Below are 23,198 nucleotides of genomic sequence, written 5' to 3'. Positions count from 1 at the left end.
TCCAGAATCTCTGACTTTATTTACAAAACAATCCGTTTCTGAGGTCCAACCACAAAGGTGCAAAAAAACACAAAACGAAAACAGAGGGGAGATTTTAGGGCAGGCAGCGGGGAGACAGAGGTGGTGACTTTTTTTTTTAACAAAGAAAAACCCAGGGGTGAAAAAAAAACCCCGAGGAGGCCGTTTCAGAACTTGAATTCCTTGTATTTCTTGGCTCCGGTTCGGCTGTCCTGAGGCTGTGCTTTCCGCTTCTTTTGCTAAAGGAAAAAAAATAAATACAAAAAGGCTGTTTTATGACAAGCTCAATAGTCAGGGATTCCCCACTTTCCTTCTCTTGTCCAGGATTGGGGAATTCTCAATTGCTTCCCGATAGTCCAACTAGTCTTTCTTTGACCAGCATAGCCTCTCTGGTCCAGGCTTCAAGTGTGAGATTTTCCCAGCATCCTTTGGGGCCCTGAGCTACTTATTGGCTTCTCTGAGCCGAAGAGTCTGACTTGACTCACTTGTTAAACCGGCCTATGTACGGGCTTCCATTCAACAGCAAAGCAGCTACATTCAGCTTTTGGGGTTTGATTTTTTTTAGCACAGGCCGATGGTCTCACCTAAGGGGACTCCCCCAGGATGGCCCAGCAATGTAAGGGATCCTCTAGTTCAGTGTTTTTCAACCAGTGTGTCGTGGCACACTAGTGTGCCGCGAGACATGGTCAGGTGTGCCGCGAAGCTCAGAGAGAAAGAAAACAAGAGAGAAAGAAAGAGAGAAAGAAAGAAAGCAAGAGAGAGAGAAAGCAAGAGAGAAAGAAAGCAAGAGAGAGAGAAAGAAAGAAAGAGAGCAAGAGCGAGAGAAAGAGAACAAGAGAGAGAGAAAGAAAGCAAGAGAGAGAAAACAAGAGAAAGAAAGAGAGAGAGAGAGCAAGAGAGAGAAAGAAAGCAAGAGAAAGAGAGAAAGAGGGAGGGAAGGAGAGAGAGAGAAAGACATAGAGGAAGGTAGGGAGGGAGAGAGAAAGAGCAAAAAAGAGAGGAAGGAAGGAAGAGAAAGAAAGAGGGATGGAGAGAGAGAGAAAGAAAGAGGAAGAAAGGGAGAGAAAGGAGGGAGAAAGAAATAGAGTCAAGGGGAGGAAGAGAGAGAGAGATTTTTTTTGTCCAAACTTTTTTTAGCGCCCCCCCGCTCAATGTGCCCCAGGGTTTCGTAAATGTAAAAAATGTGCCGTGGCTCAAAAAAGGTTGAAAATCACTGCTCTGGTTAATATATGGGGAGGGGGAGCCACATTGGACAATGGGAAGCACTTTTTTTAGTAGTGTTCTCTTCTGACCCTGGATATCCTTCTGAGTGAGGTACACCAGGTACCCTCTTCTTTTGATTTTCTAGGGAACGTTCGGATGGATGGATGCATGGGACAGATGAGGGGAGGGAGAGATGGATAGATGGATAGATAGGTGGCAGATAGAAAGAAAGAGAGAGAGAGAGAGAGAAAGAAAGGAAGGAAGGGATGGATAGACAGACACACTCAGATGGATGGATAGATATAGAAAGAGATAGATACGACCGATGCCCTACTCCATGGATAGATGGATGGATGGAGCTATAGATGGATGGATGGACAGACACACTCGAATAATTGGATAGATAGATATAGACAGAGATAGATATGACAGATGAATGGATGGACAAACAAATAGACAGATTCAATGCTGTTCAATGGAACAGATGTGAGACTGGGGTGTGTGATTGTACAAGGCTTTAAAACCACGATTTCTGCCACAATAAAACTCATTTCTCTGCTGGATGCTTGTTGCCAGGACTCCAGTGAGCAAAATTCATATGCTTGAATGATAAATGGACTGTGTTATCTAAGGAATACTGATTAGGCCGAGTTTGGTCAGATATTGTTTACATTTAGCTCCAAAGAGAAATACCATATTTTTCGTTGTATAAGACGTACCTTTTACCTCCCTGGAATAGACTGATAATTAGGTTGCGTCTTATACTCTGTATGTAGCTCCCCCCCCCCCCCCCCCAAGTCCTTACTAGCTGCTAACAATCTTCCCAGCTCTTACCTTGCAGGCTCTTTCATTGTATCTCTCTGGGAAGAATGTTTTCCAAACCCTAAGTCTTTGCAGGGTTTGTTTCATTACTCTAGCTTGCTCTGAGTAAGTTTCTTTCTAGCCCTAACTAGGCGCTAACGATGTTCCCAGCTCTTACCAGCTTGCAAGCTCTTTCATTGTTACTTTCTGCCAAGAATGTATTCCAAACCCTGTCTTTGTAGGGTTTCTTTTTCATTGCTTTACTTGCTCCAGATATTTCTTTCCATCTATAACCAGGTGCTATTAATGTACCCAAGCTCTTTCATTGTTACTCTCTGCAAAGAATGTACTCCAAACCCTGTCTTTTCCATTGCTCTACTTGCTCTACTAGCCGTCCCGAGTCTCCGGAGAGGGGTGGCATACAAATCTAATAAATAATAATAATAATAATAATAATAATTATTATTATTATTATTATTTCTTTCCAGCTGCTAATGATATTCCCAGCTTTTACTGGCTTGCAAGCTCTTTCACTGTTACTCTCTCAGAATTAAAAAAAAATTTAAGCCCTTAACCAGGGGATAAAATAATGTGCTGAAGCTGACCAGATTAAAGATGCTAGCCAGATGAATATCTAGTGAGCAGATTCTTTTCCCTATTTTCCTCCCCAAAAACTAAGGTGCGTGTTATATTCCGGTGCGTCTTATACTCCGAAAAATACGGTAACTCCTTTCTCCTGGTCTTTTACACTCTGCTTTTCGTTATGTGTGCTTACATAAATAAAGAGTTTGATTTATTCATAAAATAAAGGATTTTTGAGTCGGTTTCGATCCGAGGGCTGCGCACAGAACAAGCAGCGCTGTTTTAGGGTGTCAAATGCATTTCTGAAGGACCGGAGGCACCTTCTCACCTTCTGTTTGGCGGCATGCTCAGCCACCATGTCGCTGAAGTCTTCCTTCTCCACCTGAGCCTGCTGCTCTCTCACATGCTCTTCGTACTTCTGGGTCATGGCCATGGGGTCCAGCTCCAATTCCTCGGGCGCCAGGGCCACCTCCACCCCTTGGATTTCGGGGACCGGCCCTTTGCGACTCATGACCTGCGGGGAGACAGGAGGAATGGGGAGGGGACATCAGACGAAGAGTGAAGAAGGAGGCCTCATCCAATGAGGGTGACTGAAGATGAGAAAACAGAACTTGATAGAAAAAAAACTACTCTTTCTAATGATTGAAGATGATTGAAGGTTTTCTGTTTTCTCACCTTCAATCATCTTCATTTTTATTTAATTAGAAAGAGCATGTTTTTCTCCTATCATATATGTTGTTTTTATGATGGTTTCTTTTCAAATAAGGCTGTAAAAATCAGTTAAGTGGACATCTGGTCCACTTGACAAAGAATGACCCAATATCAACAACAGTAAAAGCATAAAAGTGTAATAACAGCCCATAAAACCTTACATACTCTCAATCATTCGTGGTCCAAGGCCCACCAGAGGGCCAAGTTCCAAGGTCTTAATGGCATCAAAAGTCACACAATGGAGCAAAACTTACTTCACAGATTTCAAACTTGGCAACACTATAATTCTGGGACCCGTTGTGATTGGAAGTTGAGGATTATCTGTAAAGGGCCCGTCTTACACAAAAAGGGAGGCCGACCTAATCCTTACCGTGGCCATGTCATAGATATGTGTCGATCCCATCATGGCACCCCCAACCGTTGGCATCCGCTTCTCTGGCAGAACCGTGAATAGTTGGGGCGTCTCGCTTCTGTGGGGGTAGAGAACAGGCAGGTTGAAGAAAGCAGGAAGGAATGAATGAATGAATGAACCAACCAACCATCCATCCATCCATTCAACCAACCAACCAACCATCCAACCAACCAACCATGAATGAATGAATGAATAAAACTAACCAACCAATCATAATGAATGAATGAACCATTCACCAACCAACCAACCAACCAACCATGAATGAATGAATAAACCATCCAACCAACCAGGAATGAATGAATGAGTATAACCAACCAACCATAATGAATGGATGGATGGATGGATGGATGGATGGATGAACTAATCAACCAACCAACCAACCAAGAATGAATGAATAAACCATCCAACCAACCAGGAATGAATGAATGATTAAAACCAACCAACCAACCAACCATAATGAATGAATGAATGGATGAATAAAACCAACCAACCAACCAACCAACCTGAATGAATGAATAAAACCATTCAACCAACCACAAATGAATAAACTAGCCAACCAACCATGAATGAATTAATGAATGAATCACCAAACGAATGAACAAACCACCAACCAACCATGAGCAAACAGACAAATGAACCAACCACCAACCAACCAACCAACCAACCAACCAACCAACCAACCAACCAACCAACCAACCAACCAACCATATTGTGTTAGGTAGAAAAATGGCCTTTCAGTTTTCCTGTGCCCCCCATCTTCCCTTGAGTGTTGTGTCTTTAGGGATCGTCTTCTTGTTACCGTGTTATTTCTTTGAAAGGCCAACAAAATATGTTGAAGGAATCAATGGAGGTGAACTTCTCCCAACTTCTTCCCTGCCAAAGATGGCCTTGCTGGCCCCCAAAAGTGAGGAAGGGATGCAGAGAAAGAGAGAGAGAGAGAGAGAGTGGGAAATGGAATCAAAAGCCAATTTACCCGTCCATGGCTTCCTCGATCTTCTTCTTACGCAGCTCAATCAGCTCTGGTGTTTCCATGCCGGCGGGCACTGAAGAGAAGCCTCCTGGTGTGATCAGGCCGCTAGAGGAGAAAATGAGTCAGAACCAGGACGAAATAAACCGGAGTCAACCAAGAGGCTAGCCCTGGTTAGGGAAGTCATTTCTTTGCGGTGGGGGAGATCATAACAATGCACCGAATCCGAAACTATTGTTATTTTTCGGAGTATAAAACACTCCCTAAGAGAGGCTGAAAATTTGGGTGCATCTTATACTCTGAATGTAGCTTTTTTCCCAGCCCTAACTAGGTGCTAATGCTCTTCCCAGCATTTATCTTGCAAGCTCTTTCATTATTACTCTCTCCAAAGAATGTTTTTCCAGCCCTAAGTCATTGCAGGCTTTTTTCCATTGCTCTACTTGCTCTGAATAAATTTCTTTCCAGCCCTAATTTTATTTATTCAATTCGACTTCTACGCCGTCCAATCAGGGCAGCTCACAACAATATAAAATTACAAATAACGAGGTGCTAAAGATCTTCCCAGCTCTTGCGGGCTCTTTCATTTGTTACTCGCTCCGTATAAGTGTTTTTTTTTTCAGCACTAAGCAGGGGATAAAATAATGTGCTGAAGCTGACCAGGTTAAGGACGCTAGCCAGATGAATACCTGGTATTTCCCTCTTATTTTCCTCCCCAAAAACTAAGGTGTGTCTTATACTCCGAAAAATTCGGTGCTCACTCAATTTGCCCAACAATTCTATTTTTTATTCTATTTTTAAATTTACCGTTATGATTTTATGTATGGTGGGACTGGTCTCTGGGTGTCACACGACTTATCGTTGCCAATGACAATTCGTTGTTTTTTTGACAATGACAATAAATTTATTACTATTATTGTTAAGCTGATACAAAATAAGACAAGAAGTTAATGAGTGAAAGATTATTAAGGGGGGGTCCAGCCAGGAACTAAGGAGGGGTTGCATGACAGTGAGAATGAAAGAAAGAAAGAAAGAAAGAGGGAGAGAGGGAGGGAGGAAGGAAAGAAAGAAGGAAAGGAAGGAAGGAAGAAAGAAAGAGGGAGGGAGAGAGAGAGAGGGAGGGGGGAAGGAAAGAAAGAAAGGAAAGAAAGGAAGAAAGAAAGAGGGAGGAAGGAAGGAAAGAAAGAAGGGAAGGAAGGAAAGAAAGAAAGAAAGAGGGAGGGAGGGAGGAAGGAAGGAAAGAAAGAAGGAAAGGAAGAAAGAAAGAGGGAGGGGGGGAGGAAGTAAGGAAAGAAAGAAGGAAAGAAAGAGGGAGGAAGGAAGGAAAGAAAGAAGGAAAGGAAGGAAAGAAAGAAAGAAAGAGGGAGGGGGAAGGGAGGGAGTAAAGAAAGAAGGAAAGGAAGGAAATAAATAAATAAATAAATTAGATTGCCACTGGTTTGCACATGCCCGGGCAGGTGGACTGAACCTCCCATCGCTGCTGCTATTGGTTCTAAGAACTGGTCCCAACTGGAAGCAACCCACCGCTGGTGAGACCAATTCACCAGAGCAGAGGTAGACAAAGGTGGCTCTTGTATGATTTGTGGACTTCAACTCCCAGAATCCCTGAACCAATCATGCCAGCTCAGGAATTCTGGGAGTTGAAGTCCACATGTCCTAGAAGAGCCAACTTGGCCTACCCCTGCACCAGAGGAACGGCTTGCCCCCAGAAGTTGCAGAGGCTTTCAAAGGTAGACTTGGACAACCGTTTGATTGGGACGGTGTAAAGGTCTCCTGCCTTGAGCAGGAAGGTTGGACTAGAAGATCTCCAGGGTCCCTTCCAACTCGATCATTTTGTAGTTCTGAAAGCTCACCTTGGAGGGTTTCAAAAACTAGACTGGACAACCGTTTGACCAGGATAGTATAAGGTCTCCTGCTTTGGACTAGGAGATCTCCAGGGCGCCTTCTGACGTGGTTCTTCTGGAGCTCAGCTGACAGGCGATTCAGGGAGGGGGGGAGGATTCATAGAGAACTAGCCAACCCCACCCCAACATTTCCTTCCTCGGGGACCGTCCTGACCTTTGAGCTTTCCATGGATGCTTTTACCATCACATCTCCCCTATCTGGACATCCCCCTCCCCTGGCATCCCAAGGACAGCCAGAGAGCCTCACCTATCCGCAGGGGTGATAAAGCCTGTCTCATCCGGCTTCTCTTCGTCGCTATCCTCGTCTTCCTCCTCCTCTGAGGATTCTTCATCAGAGGGCTCCAGTTCCCCCCAAGGGGTCCGGTCTATCTCTTCTTCTTCGGTCTTAGCCTAAAGGAGGGAGGGAGAAAAATAGGAGGGAGGGAGGAAAGAGAGGGAGGGAAGGCAGATGAGAGCAAGAGAGGGAAGGAACGAAGGAAGGGTGGGAGGGGAAGGAGAGAGGGAGGAAGGGAGGAAGGAAAGAGGGGGAGGGAAAAAAGATGAGAGCAAGAGAAGGGAGTGAGTGAGTGAGTGAGTGAGTAAGGATGGAAGGGTGGGAGAGAGGGAGGGAAGGAGGAAGGAGAGAGGAAGGAAGGAAGGGAAGGAGGGGGAGTGAGTGGGGCAGTGAGTGAGTGATGGTGGAAGGAAGGGAAAGGAGAGAGGGAGGAAAGAAGGGGAGTGAATGAGTGGGCAGTGAAGGAGTGAGGGATGGTGGAAGGAAGGGAAAGGAGAGAGGGAGGAAGGAAGGGGAGTGAGTGAGTGAGTGAGTGATGGTGGAAGGAAGGGAAAGGAGAGAGGGAGGAAGGAAGGGGAGGGAGTGAATGGGGCAGTGAGTGAGTGAGGGATGGTGGAAGGAAGGGAAAGGAGAGAGGGAGGAAGGAAGGGGAGTGAGTGAGTGGGGCAGTGAGGGAGCGAGGGAGGAAAGGGAGGGCGAAGGCAGGAAGGAAAGAGAGGAAAGGAAGATGAGAGCAAGAGAGGGAAGGAAGAAGGGAAGAAAGGAAGGGAGAGAGGGAAGGAGGAAGAATTAAAGCCTGCCTGCCAATCCCATAACAGATAGAAGCTGGGCAGCTGTCAATCTGTAGAACGCAGAAGGCTTGAGCTGTGAAACTCTTAAGAACTGCTTCTAATGGAAAAGCAAAGATTCCCAGGTCTTCAATTTATTGAGGGGAAGAAGGAACTGGGTTACAAAATGTTTGGCAATGCACAGCTTTCCTACAGCATTACGTTTCTTAGAGATATACGGATCCTTCTCTCTGCCTGTTTCCTGGTAAATCTTGGAACTGAAGTCCATCCCTTAAATGCAAGCCGGCTGGGGGATTCTGGGAGTTGAAGCCCACCCACCTTGCAATGGCCCAGGCGGGGAAACACCGCCGTGAAGACATACCTGGAATTCTGAAGCGTTGGTCCCAAAGACGTCACCGTACAGAGGCTTCCCTGTCTCGTCCACAGGAGGTTTGCCCCAGCCCCCGGCGTGATAGCCAAAGGAGCATCCCTATAGAAAAAACCAATGATGGCGTCAGTTCTTGGGCAGCTGAACTAAAAACTAGCCACCATTCTGCGTTTCGTACCGTCTTCCTTAGCACGACACATTTAGTTACTTTATGTAACTAAATTTAATTAATAAAAAAGGGTACGGAAGGCGGTTTAAAAATAATAATAATAATAATAGAGAAGACATTGATAACCAAAAAGCCCAACAGTGAATGCCGATGACTTCTATTCACCAGAAAATAATTTGATATGCAACAAGACTGTAACTCTCCTCCTCTCGAGAGGAAATTGATGATATTTTTATGTTATTTGTAATTTTGCAATTGCCCAGTTGTTTTTGGTTTTGTTTAGAAGTGTATGTATGCTTTTCTATTTTCTTTTTTGTGTATTGCAAATATTGCAAATATGTCAATATATATATTTTCTTGATTATGCTTTTTAAAACAAATTAATAAAAATTACTTAAAAGGAGAAGCGTGGAAGAGGAGCAGCAGAAATTCCCGATTCAAACTAACACACGTCCTTGTACACTACGTAAAAACAGGTTTAATTGCCTTTTCTTTTTTCTCTCTCTCTCTTTTATCAATTGTTACTGAAAGTTTTACCAAGGGCTTATAAACTAACGGCAACCGATAAAAAGTAAAAAAACAGTACAAGAGAGAAGGTTAACCAAAAAAAAATCCAAAGGGCTGAAAGAATAAAAAAATTAATCCAAAGAGGAAACTTCCAATAAACAGTGAATATAAATATAAATCAAAGTTACGTCTTACTTTAGGATTATAGAAAAGAACTTCACGCTTTTCCATTATCCAGCTTTTTCTCTCCTCGTGGAAACAACAAACCGTAAGTTCAGTTTTTCCCCATTTTATGCAAAAAGCCCTGGAAAGGTTTCCCACTCAGCCATAAATGTTTAAGTTTAGTTTAAGTTTAATCAGATTTGTATGCCGCCCCTCTCCGCAGACTCGGGGCGGCTCACAGCAATAACAATACAATGTAAAACAAATCTAATATTTAAGTTAATTTAAAAAATATAAATGTAGATATTAGGGGGTCCGTGGTGGTCTCTGAGCTCGGCTGTTTCCTTGCAGATGTTTGATTACCCAACTAGGTAACATTCATTCATTCATTCATTCATTCATTCATTCATTCATTCATTCATTCATTCATTCATTTATTGGATTTGTATGCCGCCCCTCTCCGCAGACTCGGGGCGGCTAACAACAATGGTAAAACAACATGTAACAATCCAATTTAATAAAACAACTAAAAACCCTTATTATTAAAAAAAAACAAAGCAAAAACATACACACAAACATACCATGCTATGTGACACAACGAGGATGTTACCTAACTTAGGTAATAAAACGTCTGTGAGAAAAACAACCCAGCTCAGAAGACAACATTTCTTTTAAAAAATACAGTGTTCCCTCAATTTTCGCGGGGGATGCGTTCCGAGACCGCCCGCGAAAGTCGAATTTCCGCGAAGTAGAGATGCGGAAGTAAATACACTATTTTTGGCTACGAACAGTATCACAAGCCTTCCCTTAACACTTTAAACCCCTAAATTGTAATTTCCCATTCCCTTAGCAACCATTTCGATTATTACCCATTATTATGTTTATTTATTAAAGTTTATTAAAAAAAATATTTATTAAAGGTGGATGAAAGTTTGGCGATGACATATGATGTCATCGGGCGGGAAAAACCGTGGTATAGGGGGAAAAACCGCAAAGTATTTTTTAATTAATATTTTTGAAAAACCGTGGTATGGACTTTTCGTGAAGTTCGAACCCGCGAAAATCGAGGGAACACTGTAAATACATTGAAATACAGTGTTCCCTCGATTTTTGCGGGTTCGAACTTCGCGAAACAGTTATACCACGGTTTTTCAAAAATATTAATTAAAAAATACTTTGCGGTTTTTCCCCCTATACCATGGTTTTTCCTGCCCGATGATGTCATATGTCATCGCCAAACTTTCATCCACCTTTAATAAATATTTTTTGAAATAAACTTTAATAAATAAACATGGTGAGTAATAATCTAAATGGTTGCTAAGGGAATGGGAAATTGTAATTTAGGGGTTTAAAGTGTTAAGGGAAGGCTTGTGACACTGTTCATAGCCAAAAATAGTGTATTTACTTCCGCATCTCTACTTCGCGGAAATTCGATTTTCGCGGGCGGTCTCGGAATGCATCCCCCGCGAAAATCGAGGGAACACTGTATATACATTAAAAAAGAACAGTACGCAAAAAAATATACATAAATATAACATATAAACATTAACACAAACACATCTACAAAACAAAGAAGCAAAAAGAGAAAAAGGATATTTAAATTAAAATATATTTAGGGAACACCTAAACAAAATATTATAATATATTATAATATTATATATTTTCCCCTCTTTCTGACAATCTTCCTATGATTCAAGCAAGCAGGTGGGTCTGGTAGATGACCGTTGAGCTACCGGATTCCACAACCACCACCACCTTTTTTTTTTTTTTGGTTTTGCAGAAACTGAGCTGACAGCCCTCGAGTGTCAGGAAGGAGTACTTCTGAGCACGTTAAGAAAACCGACTCACCTCTGGGATGGGAGAATTCAAACCCGGGATTTTCAAGTTGGGGTAGGAAGGCGGCGGCCCGTAACGCTGCATGGCGATCAGCCACGGAGGGGGAACTTTGTGGGCGTTCTTGGAGACGCAAAGAGAGAGAGAGAGAAAGAAAGAGAAAGACACCGTTAGTGACGCAAGCCTTCGCATTCTGCCTCTTCGCCTGACTTCTTTGCAACCATCCCATCCAAAACGTCTGTGGAGATCCTCAGTCCTCCAGGTTGTGGTTGTCGCAATGGACAACTGGACTTTCTGGCAGTTGGTCATTTGCATCCTTTTTAGAGGGTCGTTGAGGCGACTCAGGGACCCCCGAATAATGCAAATAGAATGGCTGAAAGGACTGTGTGGTAGATTATTATTATATTATTATTATTATTATTGTTATTATTGTTATTATTATTATTAATTAGATTTGTATGCCGCCCTTCTCCGCAGACTCGGAGCGGTTCACAACAGTGATGAAAACCATATATAATGACAAATCTAATAATTGGAATCTAAAATAACAATAGTACATTTAAAAAATCTAAAAAGCAAGAAACTCCAATATAAAAAACATATATACAGTCATATCATGCACAAAAACTACATAGGCAGGGGGAGATGTCTCAGTTCCCCCACGCTTGACGACAGAGGTGGGTTTTAAGGAGTTTACGAAAGGCAAGGAGGGTGGGGGCAGTTCTAATCTCTGGAGGGAGCTGATTCCAGAGGGTCGGAGCCACCACAGAGAAGGCTCTTCCCCTGGGTCCCGCCAAACGACATTGTTTAGTCGACTGAACCCGGAGAAGACCAACTCTTATTATTATTTATTGGATTTGTATGCCGCCCCTCTCCGTAGACTCGGGGCGGCTAACAACAGTAATAAAAAACATCATGCAAATCCAATACTAAAAACTACTAAAATACTCTTATTATAAAACTAAACATCCATATAACAAACATACCATGCATAAATTATAATGGCTTAGGGGGAAAGAATGTCTCAATTCCCCCATGCCTGACGACAGAGGTGGGTTTTAAGGAGCTTACGAAAGGCAAGGAGGGTGGGGGCAATTCTAATCTCTGGGGGGAGTTGATTCCAGAGGGTCGGGGCCGCCACAGAGAAGGCTTTTCCCCTGGGTCCCGCCAAGCGACATTGTTTTGTTGACGGGACCCGGAGAAGGCCCACTCTGTGGGACCTAACCGGTTGCTGGGATTCGTGCGGCAGAAGGCGATCTCGTAGATACCCTGGTCCAGTGCCATGAAGGGCTTTATAGGTAATGACCAACACTTTGAATTGTGACCGGAAACTGATCGGCAACCAATGCAGACTGCGGAGTGTTGGTGTAACATGGGCATATTTGGGAAAGCCCATGATTGCTCTTGTAGCTGCATTCTGCGCGATCTGAAGTTTCTGAACACTTTTCAAAGGTAGCCCCATGTAGACAGTGTTACAGTAGTCGAACCTCGAGGTGATGAGGGCATGAGTGACTGTGAGCAGTGAGTCCCGGTCCAGATAGGGCCGCAACTGGTGCACCACGCGAACCTGGGCAAACGTCCCCCTCTCCACAGCCGAAAGATGTTTCTCTAATGTGAGCTGTGGATCGAGGAGGACGCCCAAGTTGCGCACCCTCTCTGAGGGGGGGGTCAATAATTCCCCCCACAGGGTGATGGACGGACAGATGGAATTGTCCTTGGGAGGCAAAACCCACAGCCACTCCATCTTATCCGGTTTGAGTTTGAGTCTGTTGACACCCATCCAGACCCCAACAGCCTCCAGACACCGGCACATAGGGGATAGATAATGTCACATCTCACTCCCTCTGTTGAGAGAGCGCTGCACTCTAACCACTGAACCACCGAGGCTCTTAAGCAGTTTACAGAGCCAGCCTTTTACCCCCTAACAACCTGGATCCCCATTTTACACATCTGGGAAGGAAATTGCAGTGGCCGGCAGTCGGCAAAAGGCATCAGCAGTCTCCCGACAACTTACGGGCCCGACGGGCATCCCCAGGGCGATGCGCAGCTCGTCCGAAAGATCTCCCGGCTTCTTCTCCTTCAGACGTGTCTCGAACTCCTTACCCTGGGGAAGAGAGGGGGAAGAGGAGGAAAAAGGGGGAAGGGCTTGAGCAAGGGGGCCGCCCCACTAGGCTCGCTCCTTCCCTCCCTCCGGGTTGGGAAACAGGCCGGGCTTCGTTACCTCGTAGTACAAATCGCCGTGAATGGTCAGCTTTGGCTTGGTCTGCCACTTGAAGAAGGCGTCGTGCAGTTTCTGGTAATCAATGTCGATTTTGCCCATCTTCGGACGGACTTTCTCCCGCATTTTGGATTTCATGGTTTTTTGTTCCTCCTGAAGGGACGATAGAGGGGGGGAAATCAGCAATCGGAAAGGGGTCGGCAGGACCGCAGGTAAAGACGAGATGAAAGCATACTGATCTTGGGTATCTCAAGGTTAGGCATGTGTACAAAGCAATATGATCAAATTGGAATATTGTTCAAGTGAGACTAATATTGCCAGTCACCTACAAAAAGATATTGATCAAATATCGGGTCCGAAGACGGGCTACAAAAATGGTGGAAGATCTTAAGCATAAAACGTATCAGGAAAGACTTCATGGACTCCATCTGTATAGTCTGGAGGACAGAAGGAAAAGGGGGGACACGATCGAAACATTTAAATATGTTAAAGGGTTAAATAAGGTTCAGGAGGGAAGTGTTTTTAATAGGAAAGTGAACACAAGAACAAGGGGACACAATCTGAAGTGAGTTGGGGGAAAGATCAAAAGCAACGTGAGGAAATATTATTTCAGTGAAAGAGTAGTAGATCCTTGGAACAAACTTCCAGCAGACATGGTTGGTAAATCCACAGTAACTGAATTTAAACATGCCTGGGATAAACATATATCCATCCTAAGATAAAATACAGAAAATAGTATAAGGGCAGACTAGATGGACCATGAGGTCTTTTTCTGCCGTCAGACTTCTATGTTTCTATGTTTCTATAAAACTGATCAGGAAAGACTTCATGAACTCCATCTCTAGAGTCTGAAAGGGAAAGGGGGGACACGATCGAAACATTTAAATATGTTAAATGATTAAATAAGGTCCAGGGGGGAAGTGTTTTTAATAGGAAAGTGAACACAAGAACAAGGGGACACAATCTGAGGTTAGTTGGGGGAAAGATCAGAAGCAACGTGAGAAAATATTATTTGACTGAAAGAGTCGTAGATGCTTTGAACAAACTTCCAGCAGACGTGGTTGGTAAATCCACAGGAACTGAATTTAAACATGCCTGGGATAAACATAGATCCATCCTAATATAAAATACAGGAAATGGTAGAAGGGCAGACGAGATGGACCATGAGGTCTTTTTCTGCCGTCAATCTTCTATGTTTTCCAAAGGCTCAAGGTGCTATTAAGCATAAGGAATATTGCGAGAGCTATAACCTGAAAATGTAAAGAGTTATATATTGACCACCCAAAGGGGAGAATGTTAGTACTATGGACGTAACAGTTGGGTTTGGCAATATATAAACAAGCTAACAACGAATGCTTGTAGGGATTGAAGCACTATGGCTTTAAGACAGTGGTTCTCAACCTTTCTAAAGCTGCGACCCCTATATACAGCTCCTCAGGCTGTGGTGACCCCCAACCATAAGTGGAGCGCCAATTCTCCCAACAGAGCTTGAAGCTGATTGGCAGGAAGGTCAGAGGGACACCCCCACTGTAAGCGCCTGATTGGTTGGATTGTAAAAATATGTTCCAAGGCGCCAGAACAGAAGCTTTAGTTCCTAAAACCATGACAAATTTGTCTTTTCCCATGTGGTCTTAGGCGACCACTGTGAAACCTTTGTTCGACCCCCAAAGGGGTCCCGACCCCCAGGTTGAGAACCATTGCTTTAAGAGTTAATGTTGGGAATTGCCACAAGAGGGAGCCAGAAGCGTGATTCTCTGTCTTTTTCTGCTTATTTTTGTGCTGATTCATTGTGACTGCTGTAGTAAGAACTGCGTGTTCGATGATAGTTTATGTATTTGCAAGCTGTATAAGTAAGGCCTGTAGTATTGTTAATGTACTGAAAGATATTGACTGATTTGACTGCGTATGACTTGACTGTCCTCGAACACCAAAGTCCTCGAAACCCCACCTCCAGACCTCTGTATTTTTGTGATGCTGTGATTTCACTGAGGCTCCCCTCGCTGGGAAATCCCACCCCCGAACTTCCGTTGCCAGCGAAGCGCCCGTTTTTGCGCTGCTGGGATTCCCCTGCAGCATCACAAAAACACAGAAGTCTGGAGGTGGGGTTTTCCATGGAGGGGAGCCTCAGGGGAATCCCAGCAGCGCAAAAACGGGCGCTTTGCTGGCAACGGAAGTCCGGAGGCGGGGCATCCCAGCAGCGGCGGTGGGTTTGTAAGGTGAAAATAGTTTGTAAGAAGTGGCAAAAAAATCTTAAACCCCGGGTTTGTATCTCGAAAAGTTTGTATGACGAGGGGTTTGTAAGACGAGGTATCACTGTATCTGGTTTGTATGACTGAGCCATTATTCATATCTCCTGACTATCTGCTGGATAGCTGCTAGAATTCCCCGTTTCCTTTGCATATGTGTATCCTTGATAACTCTACATACTCCTTAGCACTATTCTCTATTGTCCTCTCTATGTAGGTTTTCACCAATTATTATTATTTCCATTCTTTCCTAAATAACCTAGTTGTTCTCATTTGTTTAATCTCAGGAAGTTATTATCGGATCACTCCTGTCTTATTGCCTTGATCGACAGCCAAGTACTGTTGTATAACCTGCACAGTAGGTTCTAGTGTTCTCTCTAAACCTTTTCAGATATTTTAGCACACCCGTATTTTGCCTTTCATCTTAATTCATTGTAATTTTTTTGTTGTTTTAATTGCTGGTTTATCACTGAACAAAGATTTGATGTGAAGCTTTTCCAGTGCTCTCGTTAATTGAGTGGTCAATTGATGGTTATAGTCACGTGGTCTCCTTTTGCGGCCTACTGGCAAGCAAAGTCAACGGAGGAGGCAGATTCATTTTAAAACCGTTTGATTTAACGGAAGGGATTCCCTTAAGAATTGTATGACTGTACATACAGTCATGGCTGTATGACTATAACTTGTTGCTTGTATCCTTAAGATTTTATTAATATTGATTGTTTCCTGATTGCTTATTTGACCCCTATGACAATTATTGTTTTTTAATCTCATGATTCTTATTTATTTATTTATTTATTTATTTATCAAATTTGTATGCCGCCCCTCTCCACAGACTCAGGGCGGCTAACAACAGTAATAAAACAATATAAACAAATCTGATATTTAAGTTAATTTTAAAAAGAAACCCTGACTCAGGGCGGCTAACAACAGTAATAAAACAATATAAACAAATCTGATATTTAAGTTAATTTTAAAAAGAAACCCTAATTGAAGAGACCAATCATCCATACAGACATACCATGCATAAATTTTTTATAAGCCATGGGGAAGGGAATATCTCAATTCCCCCATGCCTGACGACAGAGGTGGGTTTTAAGGAGCTTACGAAAGGCAAGGAGGGTGGGGGCAACTCTGATATCTGGGGGTAGTTGGTTCCAGAGGGCTGGGGCCGCCACAGAGAAGGCTCTTCCCCTGGGTCCCGCCAAACAGCAGTGTTTAGTCGACGGAACCCGGAGAAGGCCAACTCTGTGGGACCTAACTGGTTGCTGGGATTCGTACACTGAGTGCATCTGAATCAAAGACAAATTCCTTGTGTGTCCAATCACACTTGGCCAATAAAGAATTCTATTCTATTCTATTCTATTCTATTCTATTCTATTCTAAAGAGCTGTGGCAAGAAAGATGGCACAAAGGAGCAAAATTCACTTAACAAATGTTTTGCTTAGCAATGTAGGTTTTGGGCTCAATGGTGGTCAAAGGTTGAAGACTAAATGTACTGCCAATTCTGTGTATACTTTTATTCGCTTATTCAATTTGCTAATACAGTGGTACTTCTACAGTGGTAGAACTTGTGGTCTCTCAATGGTCAGCCCCCCAAATACAATGGTACCTCTACTTATGAACTTAATTCGTCCTGTGACCAGGTTAAGCAGAAAACTTTGTAAGAAGAAACAATTTTCCCCATAGGAGTCAATGTAAAAGCAAATAATGCATGCAATTGGGGAAACCATAGGGAGGGTGGAGGCCCTGTTTCCTCCCAGGAGATTCCTAGAGAGGCCCCACGGAGGCTTCTCCCCACCTTTTCTGGCCCTGTTTCCTCCCAGGAGATTTCTAGAGAGGCTCCACGGAGGCTTCTCCCTGCCTTTTCTGGCCCTGTTTCCTCCCAGGAGATTTCTAGAGAGGCTCCACGGAGGCTTCTCCCTGCCTTTTCTGGCCCTGTTTCCTCCCAGGAGATTTCTAGAGAGGCCCCACGGAGGCTTCTCCTCACCTTTTCTGGCCGTTTCCTCCCAGCAGATTCCTAGAGAGGCCCCACGAAGGCTTCTCCCCACCTTTTCTGGCCCTGTTTCCTCCCAGGAGATTTCTAGAGAGGCTCCACGGAGGCTTCTCCCTGCCTTTTCTGGCCCTGTTTCCTCCCAGGAGATTTCTAGAGAGGCTCCACGGAGGCTTCTCCCTGCCTTTTCTGGCCCTGTTTCCTCCCAGGAGATTTCTAGAGAGGCTCCACGGAGGCTTCTCCCCGCCTTTTCTGGCCCTGTTTCCTCCCAGGAGATTTCTAGAGAGGCTCCACGGAGGCTTCTCCCTGCCTTTTGCAGTTACAGTTTTGGAGGCTCGGGTTTGTAAGTAGAAAATGGTTCCTGAGAAGAGGGTCTTATCTAGAAAAGTTCGTAAGTAGCGGCGTTTGTAGGTAGAGATACCACTGTATACCTTTAGCATGAACATTCTGAATTTCCACCCTCTGAGCCTCCTTTTTATGCAAACTTGAAGACTGCTCTGTGTGTGTATTTGTGTGTGTGTGTGTGTACACAACAAATCTCCCTTCTCCCACCTTTTCCTGCAGGGCTTCCCTCATTTCTTGGATCCCGGTGCGCTTAATGAATTCTGGCAGGTCAAATGGCGGCTTCTCGATGCCTCTCTTCCCCTGGAGATATTTGCGTTTGAAACACCAGTGGCGGGGCACGGGGACCGAGTTGCGGGTGGCCTTCAAGTGGACCAGGAGCTTGGGATCCTGTGCCGTCACATCATGCATCTCCACCACATCAGGGCGGGCCACCAGCTGCAGGGAACCAAAAAGCCAAAAAGGAAAAAAAAGAAGATATAAATTAAGAGTATTCTCCTGGGGTTTTTTCCACTGTCTTTCTTTCTTTCTTTCCTTTTTCTCCGTTCTTTCTTTCATTCTCTCGTTGTTTCTCTCTCTCTCCCGTCTTTCTTTTTTTTCCCTTTTTCTCTGTTCTTTCTTTCATTCTCTCGTTCTTTCTCTCTCTCTCCTGTCTTTCTTTCTTTCTTTCCTTTTTCTCTGTTCTTTCTTTCATTCTCTCATTCTTTCTCTCTCTCTCCCGTCTTTCTTTCTTTCTTTCCTTTTTCTCCGTTCTTTCTTTCATTCTCTCATTCTTTCTCTCTCTCTCTCCCATCTTTCTTTCTTTCCCTTTTCTCCATTCTTTCTTTCATTCTCTCGTTCTTTCTCTCTCTCTCTCCCGTCTTTCTTTCTTTCCTTTTTCTCCGTTCTTTCTTTCATTCTCTCATTCTTTCTCTCTCTCTCTCCCGTCTTTCTTTCTTTCTTTTTTCTCTGTTCTTTCTTTCATTCTCTCTCCCTCTCCCTTCTTTCTTTCTTTCTCCCTCTCTCCCTCTTTCTTGAATACTTTATTTGCCTTAAACAACCCTCTAAACACTATTATATCTTTGTCTGTCTGTCTGTCTCTATCAATCTATCAATCCAATCTTAATGGGATACAAATAAACAATACAATCACCTCCAAGTTCAAAGAAATAACTCCAATCCATAGACAATTCATTAAAAAACTCATAAACCATATACTAAAAACCAGTATTCATTCAATGTTCTTCTCTTAATTTCATAGTAGAACACAGTAAAATATCAAATAGAAATAGCCTTGCGTTTGTAAAAACTACAACAACAACACTGTATTTCTCTAGGCTTCAATTATAGGACTTCTCTGGGCCTAGCCAGAGAAATCACCACCTCGGGAGACCTAAAAACAAACCCGCTTTACAGCCCAGGGAGAACAATATCTCTCATCCTAAAAACGGTTAAAAGAAAGAAGTAGGAAGAAGGAAGGAAGAGGAGGAGGGGAGAGAAAAAAGGAGGAGGAAGGAAGGAAGAAGAGGAGGAGGAGGGGAGAGTATTAAACATGTTTACCAAGTTACTTATAAAGTTAATAGGCAAAGTAAAAAAAATTGGTCAATGAATAAATAAAAAGAAATGGAAGCCATACCTGCTTCAGCTCGGCCACAGTAAAACGGTTCATCCGCCTCAGTTTCTTCTTGGACAATTTGGGAACTTCTGGCTTCTTCTCCTGAAAAAAAAATATATATATATTTTTAGAGAGACCTATTACTTCCTCCAACAATTATGATTATCCGTCATATTATGCCAGTGCAGGTTTCTTATCCATGTAGCAACTTTCTTTCTTTCTTTCTCTCTCTTCCTTCCGAGTTTTCGGAGAGGGGCGGCGTACAAATCTAATATTATATTATTATTATTATTATTATTATTATTATTATTATTATTATTATTTCTTTCTCCCTCTTTCTTGAATACTTTCCCCTGTATCTTAACAAGGGAAGCTTCTATAAGAAATGTTGGGACAAGTTCCCTTTTTTTGCCACCTCTCCCCAAGAATCTTAAGTTTCTACATATAAAAATAGAAAGGAAAGAAAATTAAACAAAGAAAGAAAAAAGAAAAAAACAAGAAAAACAGACAAATGAACATATAAACTTGAACAACATATAAAACACATTCATTTTCAGCAGTGTTCTTTATATGCACATATAGCTATTTGCTTATCATCAATTAATATTTTCTTTCACTATGTACATATATTTATTTGTTATAGAGAAGACATAATTTGTCAACTGTACTGTTGACTCTCACTATCAAGGGGCCTAAAATTAAGTATTTGTATCTAGTGCATGGAATTGTAGAATTGTTTTCTTTAGTTCTGTATACAGTGAACCCTCGATCATCGCGAGGGTTCCGTTCCAGGACCCCACGCGATGATCGATTTTTAGCGAAGTAGCGGTGCGGAAGTAAAAACACCATCTGCGCGTGCGCAGATGGTGTTTTTGCTTCCACTGCCGCCCGCCCTTCGCCCGCCCACCCCGTTGCTCGCGCCTGGGGTGCGCGCGCGCTTGGGGACTCCCTAGCTCCGCTTCCCAGCTGGGGAGCGGAGCTGGGATGTCCCCAAGCGCGCGCGCTTTCCCCAGCAACGCGCGCGCGGTGGGGACTCCCTAGATCCGCTTCCCAGCTGGGGAGCGGAGCTGGGATGTCCCCAAGCGTGCGCGCTTTCCCCAGCAATGCGTGCGCGGTGGGGACTCCCTAGATCCGCTTCCCAGCTGGGGAGCGGAGCTGGGATGTCCCCAAGCGCGCGCGCTTTCCCCAGCAATGCGTGCGCGGTGGGGACTCCCTAGATCCGCTTCCCAGCTGGGGAGCGGAGCTGGGATGTCCCCAAGCGCGCGCGCTTTCCCCAGCAACGCGCGCGCGGTGGGGACTCCCTAGATCCGCTTCCCAGCTGGGGAGCGGAGCTGGGATGTCCCCAAGCGCGCGCGCTTTCCCCAGCAACGCGCGCGCGGTGGGGACTCCCTAGATCCGCTTCCCAGCTGGGGAGCGGAGCTGGGATGTCCCCAAGCGCGCGCGCTTTCCCCAGCAACGCGCGCGCGGTGGGGACTCCCTAGATCCGCTTCCCAGCTGGGGAGCGGAGCTGGGATGTCCCCAAGCGCGCGGGCACCGCCCGCCCGCCCACGCTGTTGCTGGAGCCGCTTCCCAGCTGGGGAGCGGAGCTGGGGTGTCCCAGGGAAGCCTCTGGGGGAAGGGGGAAGACCCAGGGAAGCCTCTGCCCGGCGGGGAAACTCCACCATCTACGCATGCGTGGAAGGGCACGCATGCGCAGATGGTGGAGTTTACTTCCGGGTTGAAAACTCGCGAAATAGCCCTTTCGCGATACTTGAGGACGCGAAACTCGAGGGTTCACTGTATTATGTTGTATTCATTTTGGATATTTGTGAGGAAGATACGGATTTGTTTTTAGGGGGTTTTCCCCTAAAGATTTAAGATTTGCCAAGAATCTTAAATTCCTGGATGAACTTCCCCTACAGCTGGAGGTTTTGTTTCTGTTCTAACAACCTGAAACCAATAAACTTCTTTTCTTTCATTGCAGGTTCACACAAACACCCGCACAAACCTGTTCGTCATCAGAGCTGTCGTCGCTGTCCTTCCGTTCTTCCTCAAATCCCTTCTTCTTCGGCAGAGCCGAAGCCGCCAACTTGTCCATTTTCTCTGGTTCCTTCTCTTTGTCCTTCTTAACGTCGTCGGTCAGCTGTGAGGGAGGGAGGAACAGAAGTTAGTGTGGGAAAGAATTCCCAGAAGGCGGAACAAATTTCAGGCAGTCCTCGGCCTAGCCAGCGTTCGCTGAGGGACCGTTCAAAAGTTACGACGGCCCTGGGGGTAAAAAAAAGGGCTGGAGGCCGGGAGGCCGCACGAATCCCAGCGACCGATTAGGTCCCACAGAGTAGGCCTTCGACGGGTCCCGCCGATGAAACAATGCCGTCTGGCAGGACCCAGGGGAAGAGCCTTCTCTGTGGCGGCCCCGACCCTCTGGAACCAGCTCCCCCCAGAGATTAGGATTGCTCCCACCCTCCTTGCCTTTCGTAAACTCCTTAAAACCCACCTCTGCCATCAGGCATGGGGGAATTGAGACATCTTCCCCAGGCCTATATAGTTTATGTATGGTATGTTGTGTGCATGTTTTTTAAATTATGGGTTTTTAACTTTGTAATATTAGATTTGTATTGTATATAGCTTTCTATTGCTACTGTGAGTCGCCCCGAGTCTGCGGAGAGGGGCGGCATACAAATTTAATAAATAATAATAATAATAATACCTTGAATGCCTCGAAGATCCTTTTGAAGAAGATGAAATTGGGGTCATAGATTTCCGGCTCTTCGGTCACGTACTCGATTTCCACGGCGGCATCGCTTCCCGATTCGTCCCCGTGTCCCTTGGCGGTCCCTTGCGAGACCTGGTTACTTTTGGAAGGGGCGCTCTGCTTCTTTTTTTTCTTCCGGTTCCGCCGTTTGCGGTTTTTCTGTTCGGGGAACCGAGAAAAGGATAACTCCGTTAGCCAAAAGGGTTAGCTTTCTGCCCAAGGAGATGCTGATTCACTTCCACAGAGGATTGTGCAGAAATTCCCACTTGATTTATTAGATCAAGAGTCTCCAAACGTAGCTGTTTTAAAATGGATGGGCGTCAACTCCCAGAATCCCCCAGCCATCATGCTTTAAAATGGGTAGGCTTCAACTCCCAGAATCCCCCAGCCATCATGCTTTAAAATGGGTAGGCTTCAACTCCCAGAATTCCCCAGCCAACATACTTTAAAATGGGTAGGCTACAACTCCCAGAATCCCCCAGCCAACATACGATAAAATGGGTAGGCTTCAACTCCCAGAATCCCCCAGCCATCATGCTTTAAAATGGGTAGGCTTCTACTCCCAGAATCCCCCAGCCATCATGCTTTAAAATGGGTAGGCTTCAACTCCCAGAATCCCCCAGCCAACATACGATAAAATGGGTAGGCTTCAACTCCCAGAATTCCCCAGCCAGCATGCTTTAAAATGGGTAGGATTCAATACCCAGAATTCCCCAGCCAATATACTTCAAAATGGATGGACGTCAACTCCCAGAATTCCCCAGCCAATATACTTCAAAATGGGTAGGCTTCAACTCCCAGAATCCCCCAGCCATCATGCTTTAAAATGGATGGACGTCAACTCCCAGAATTCCCCAGCCAACATACTTTGTAGGCTTCAACTCTCTATTCCGCTCCATTCTACATATTTTCTCTTCTCTCTTCTCTTCCCTTTTTAAAAAATATTTTCTATTATTTTCCATTCCGTTCTATATATATCTCTTCTCTTCTCCCCTTCCCTTCTATATTTTAGGTTCTATCGTTTTTTATTTTCTATTCCATTCCATTCTATATATCTTCTCCTCTCTTCTCTCCTCCTCTCTTCCCTTGCCTTTTTTTAAATTATTTTCTATTCCGTTCTATAAATATCTCTTCTCTTCTCCCCTTCCCTTCTATATTTTAGGTTCTATTATTTTCTATTCCATTCCATTCCATAATATTTTGCCTTCCCTTCCCTTTTCTATTTTAGGTTCTATTATTTTATTCTATTATGTTCTATTATTTTCTATTCCATTCCATTCTATAACATTTCCTCTCCTCTCCTCTCCGGCAAATGATCCCAGCACTTAGGGAGAGATTCTCCCAGCCGCAAATAGGAATTTGGCGTGGGAAATTTCAGCTAA

General features: G+C 44.4%; 1 protein-coding gene across 1 annotated transcript in view; it reads right to left on the bottom strand.

The window, feature by feature from the left end:
- Positions 1 to 23,198, bottom strand: part of SF3B2 (splicing factor 3b subunit 2) — a 41,687-nt gene continuing 18,489 nt past the window's right edge. Inside the window, exons 9-21 of the mRNA XM_070766008.1 lie at positions 21,772 to 21,975; positions 21,073 to 21,207; positions 19,107 to 19,187; positions 17,702 to 17,929; positions 12,917 to 13,066; positions 12,710 to 12,799; positions 10,711 to 10,818; positions 8,019 to 8,126; positions 6,843 to 6,985; positions 4,701 to 4,802; positions 3,686 to 3,785; positions 2,933 to 3,118; positions 1 to 257 (exon numbers count right to left, since the gene is read on the bottom strand). Coding sequence (XP_070622109.1) covers positions 186 to 257; positions 2,933 to 3,118; positions 3,686 to 3,785; positions 4,701 to 4,802; positions 6,843 to 6,985; positions 8,019 to 8,126; positions 10,711 to 10,818; positions 12,710 to 12,799; positions 12,917 to 13,066; positions 17,702 to 17,929; positions 19,107 to 19,187; positions 21,073 to 21,207; positions 21,772 to 21,975 — 1,707 coding nt within the window. The 3' untranslated portion in view covers positions 1 to 185. The remainder of the gene's footprint in view (positions 258 to 2,932; positions 3,119 to 3,685; positions 3,786 to 4,700; positions 4,803 to 6,842; positions 6,986 to 8,018; positions 8,127 to 10,710; positions 10,819 to 12,709; positions 12,800 to 12,916; positions 13,067 to 17,701; positions 17,930 to 19,106; positions 19,188 to 21,072; positions 21,208 to 21,771; positions 21,976 to 23,198) is intronic.

Source organism: Erythrolamprus reginae, chromosome 13 (assembly GCF_031021105.1).
Source record: "Erythrolamprus reginae isolate rEryReg1 chromosome 13, rEryReg1.hap1, whole genome shotgun sequence".
In the NCBI taxonomy this organism is placed as follows: domain Eukaryota; kingdom Metazoa; phylum Chordata; class Lepidosauria; order Squamata; family Dipsadidae; genus Erythrolamprus; species Erythrolamprus reginae.
The sequence above is the reverse complement of the archived record's forward strand: the minus strand, read 5'-3'. Positions and strand labels throughout refer to the sequence as shown.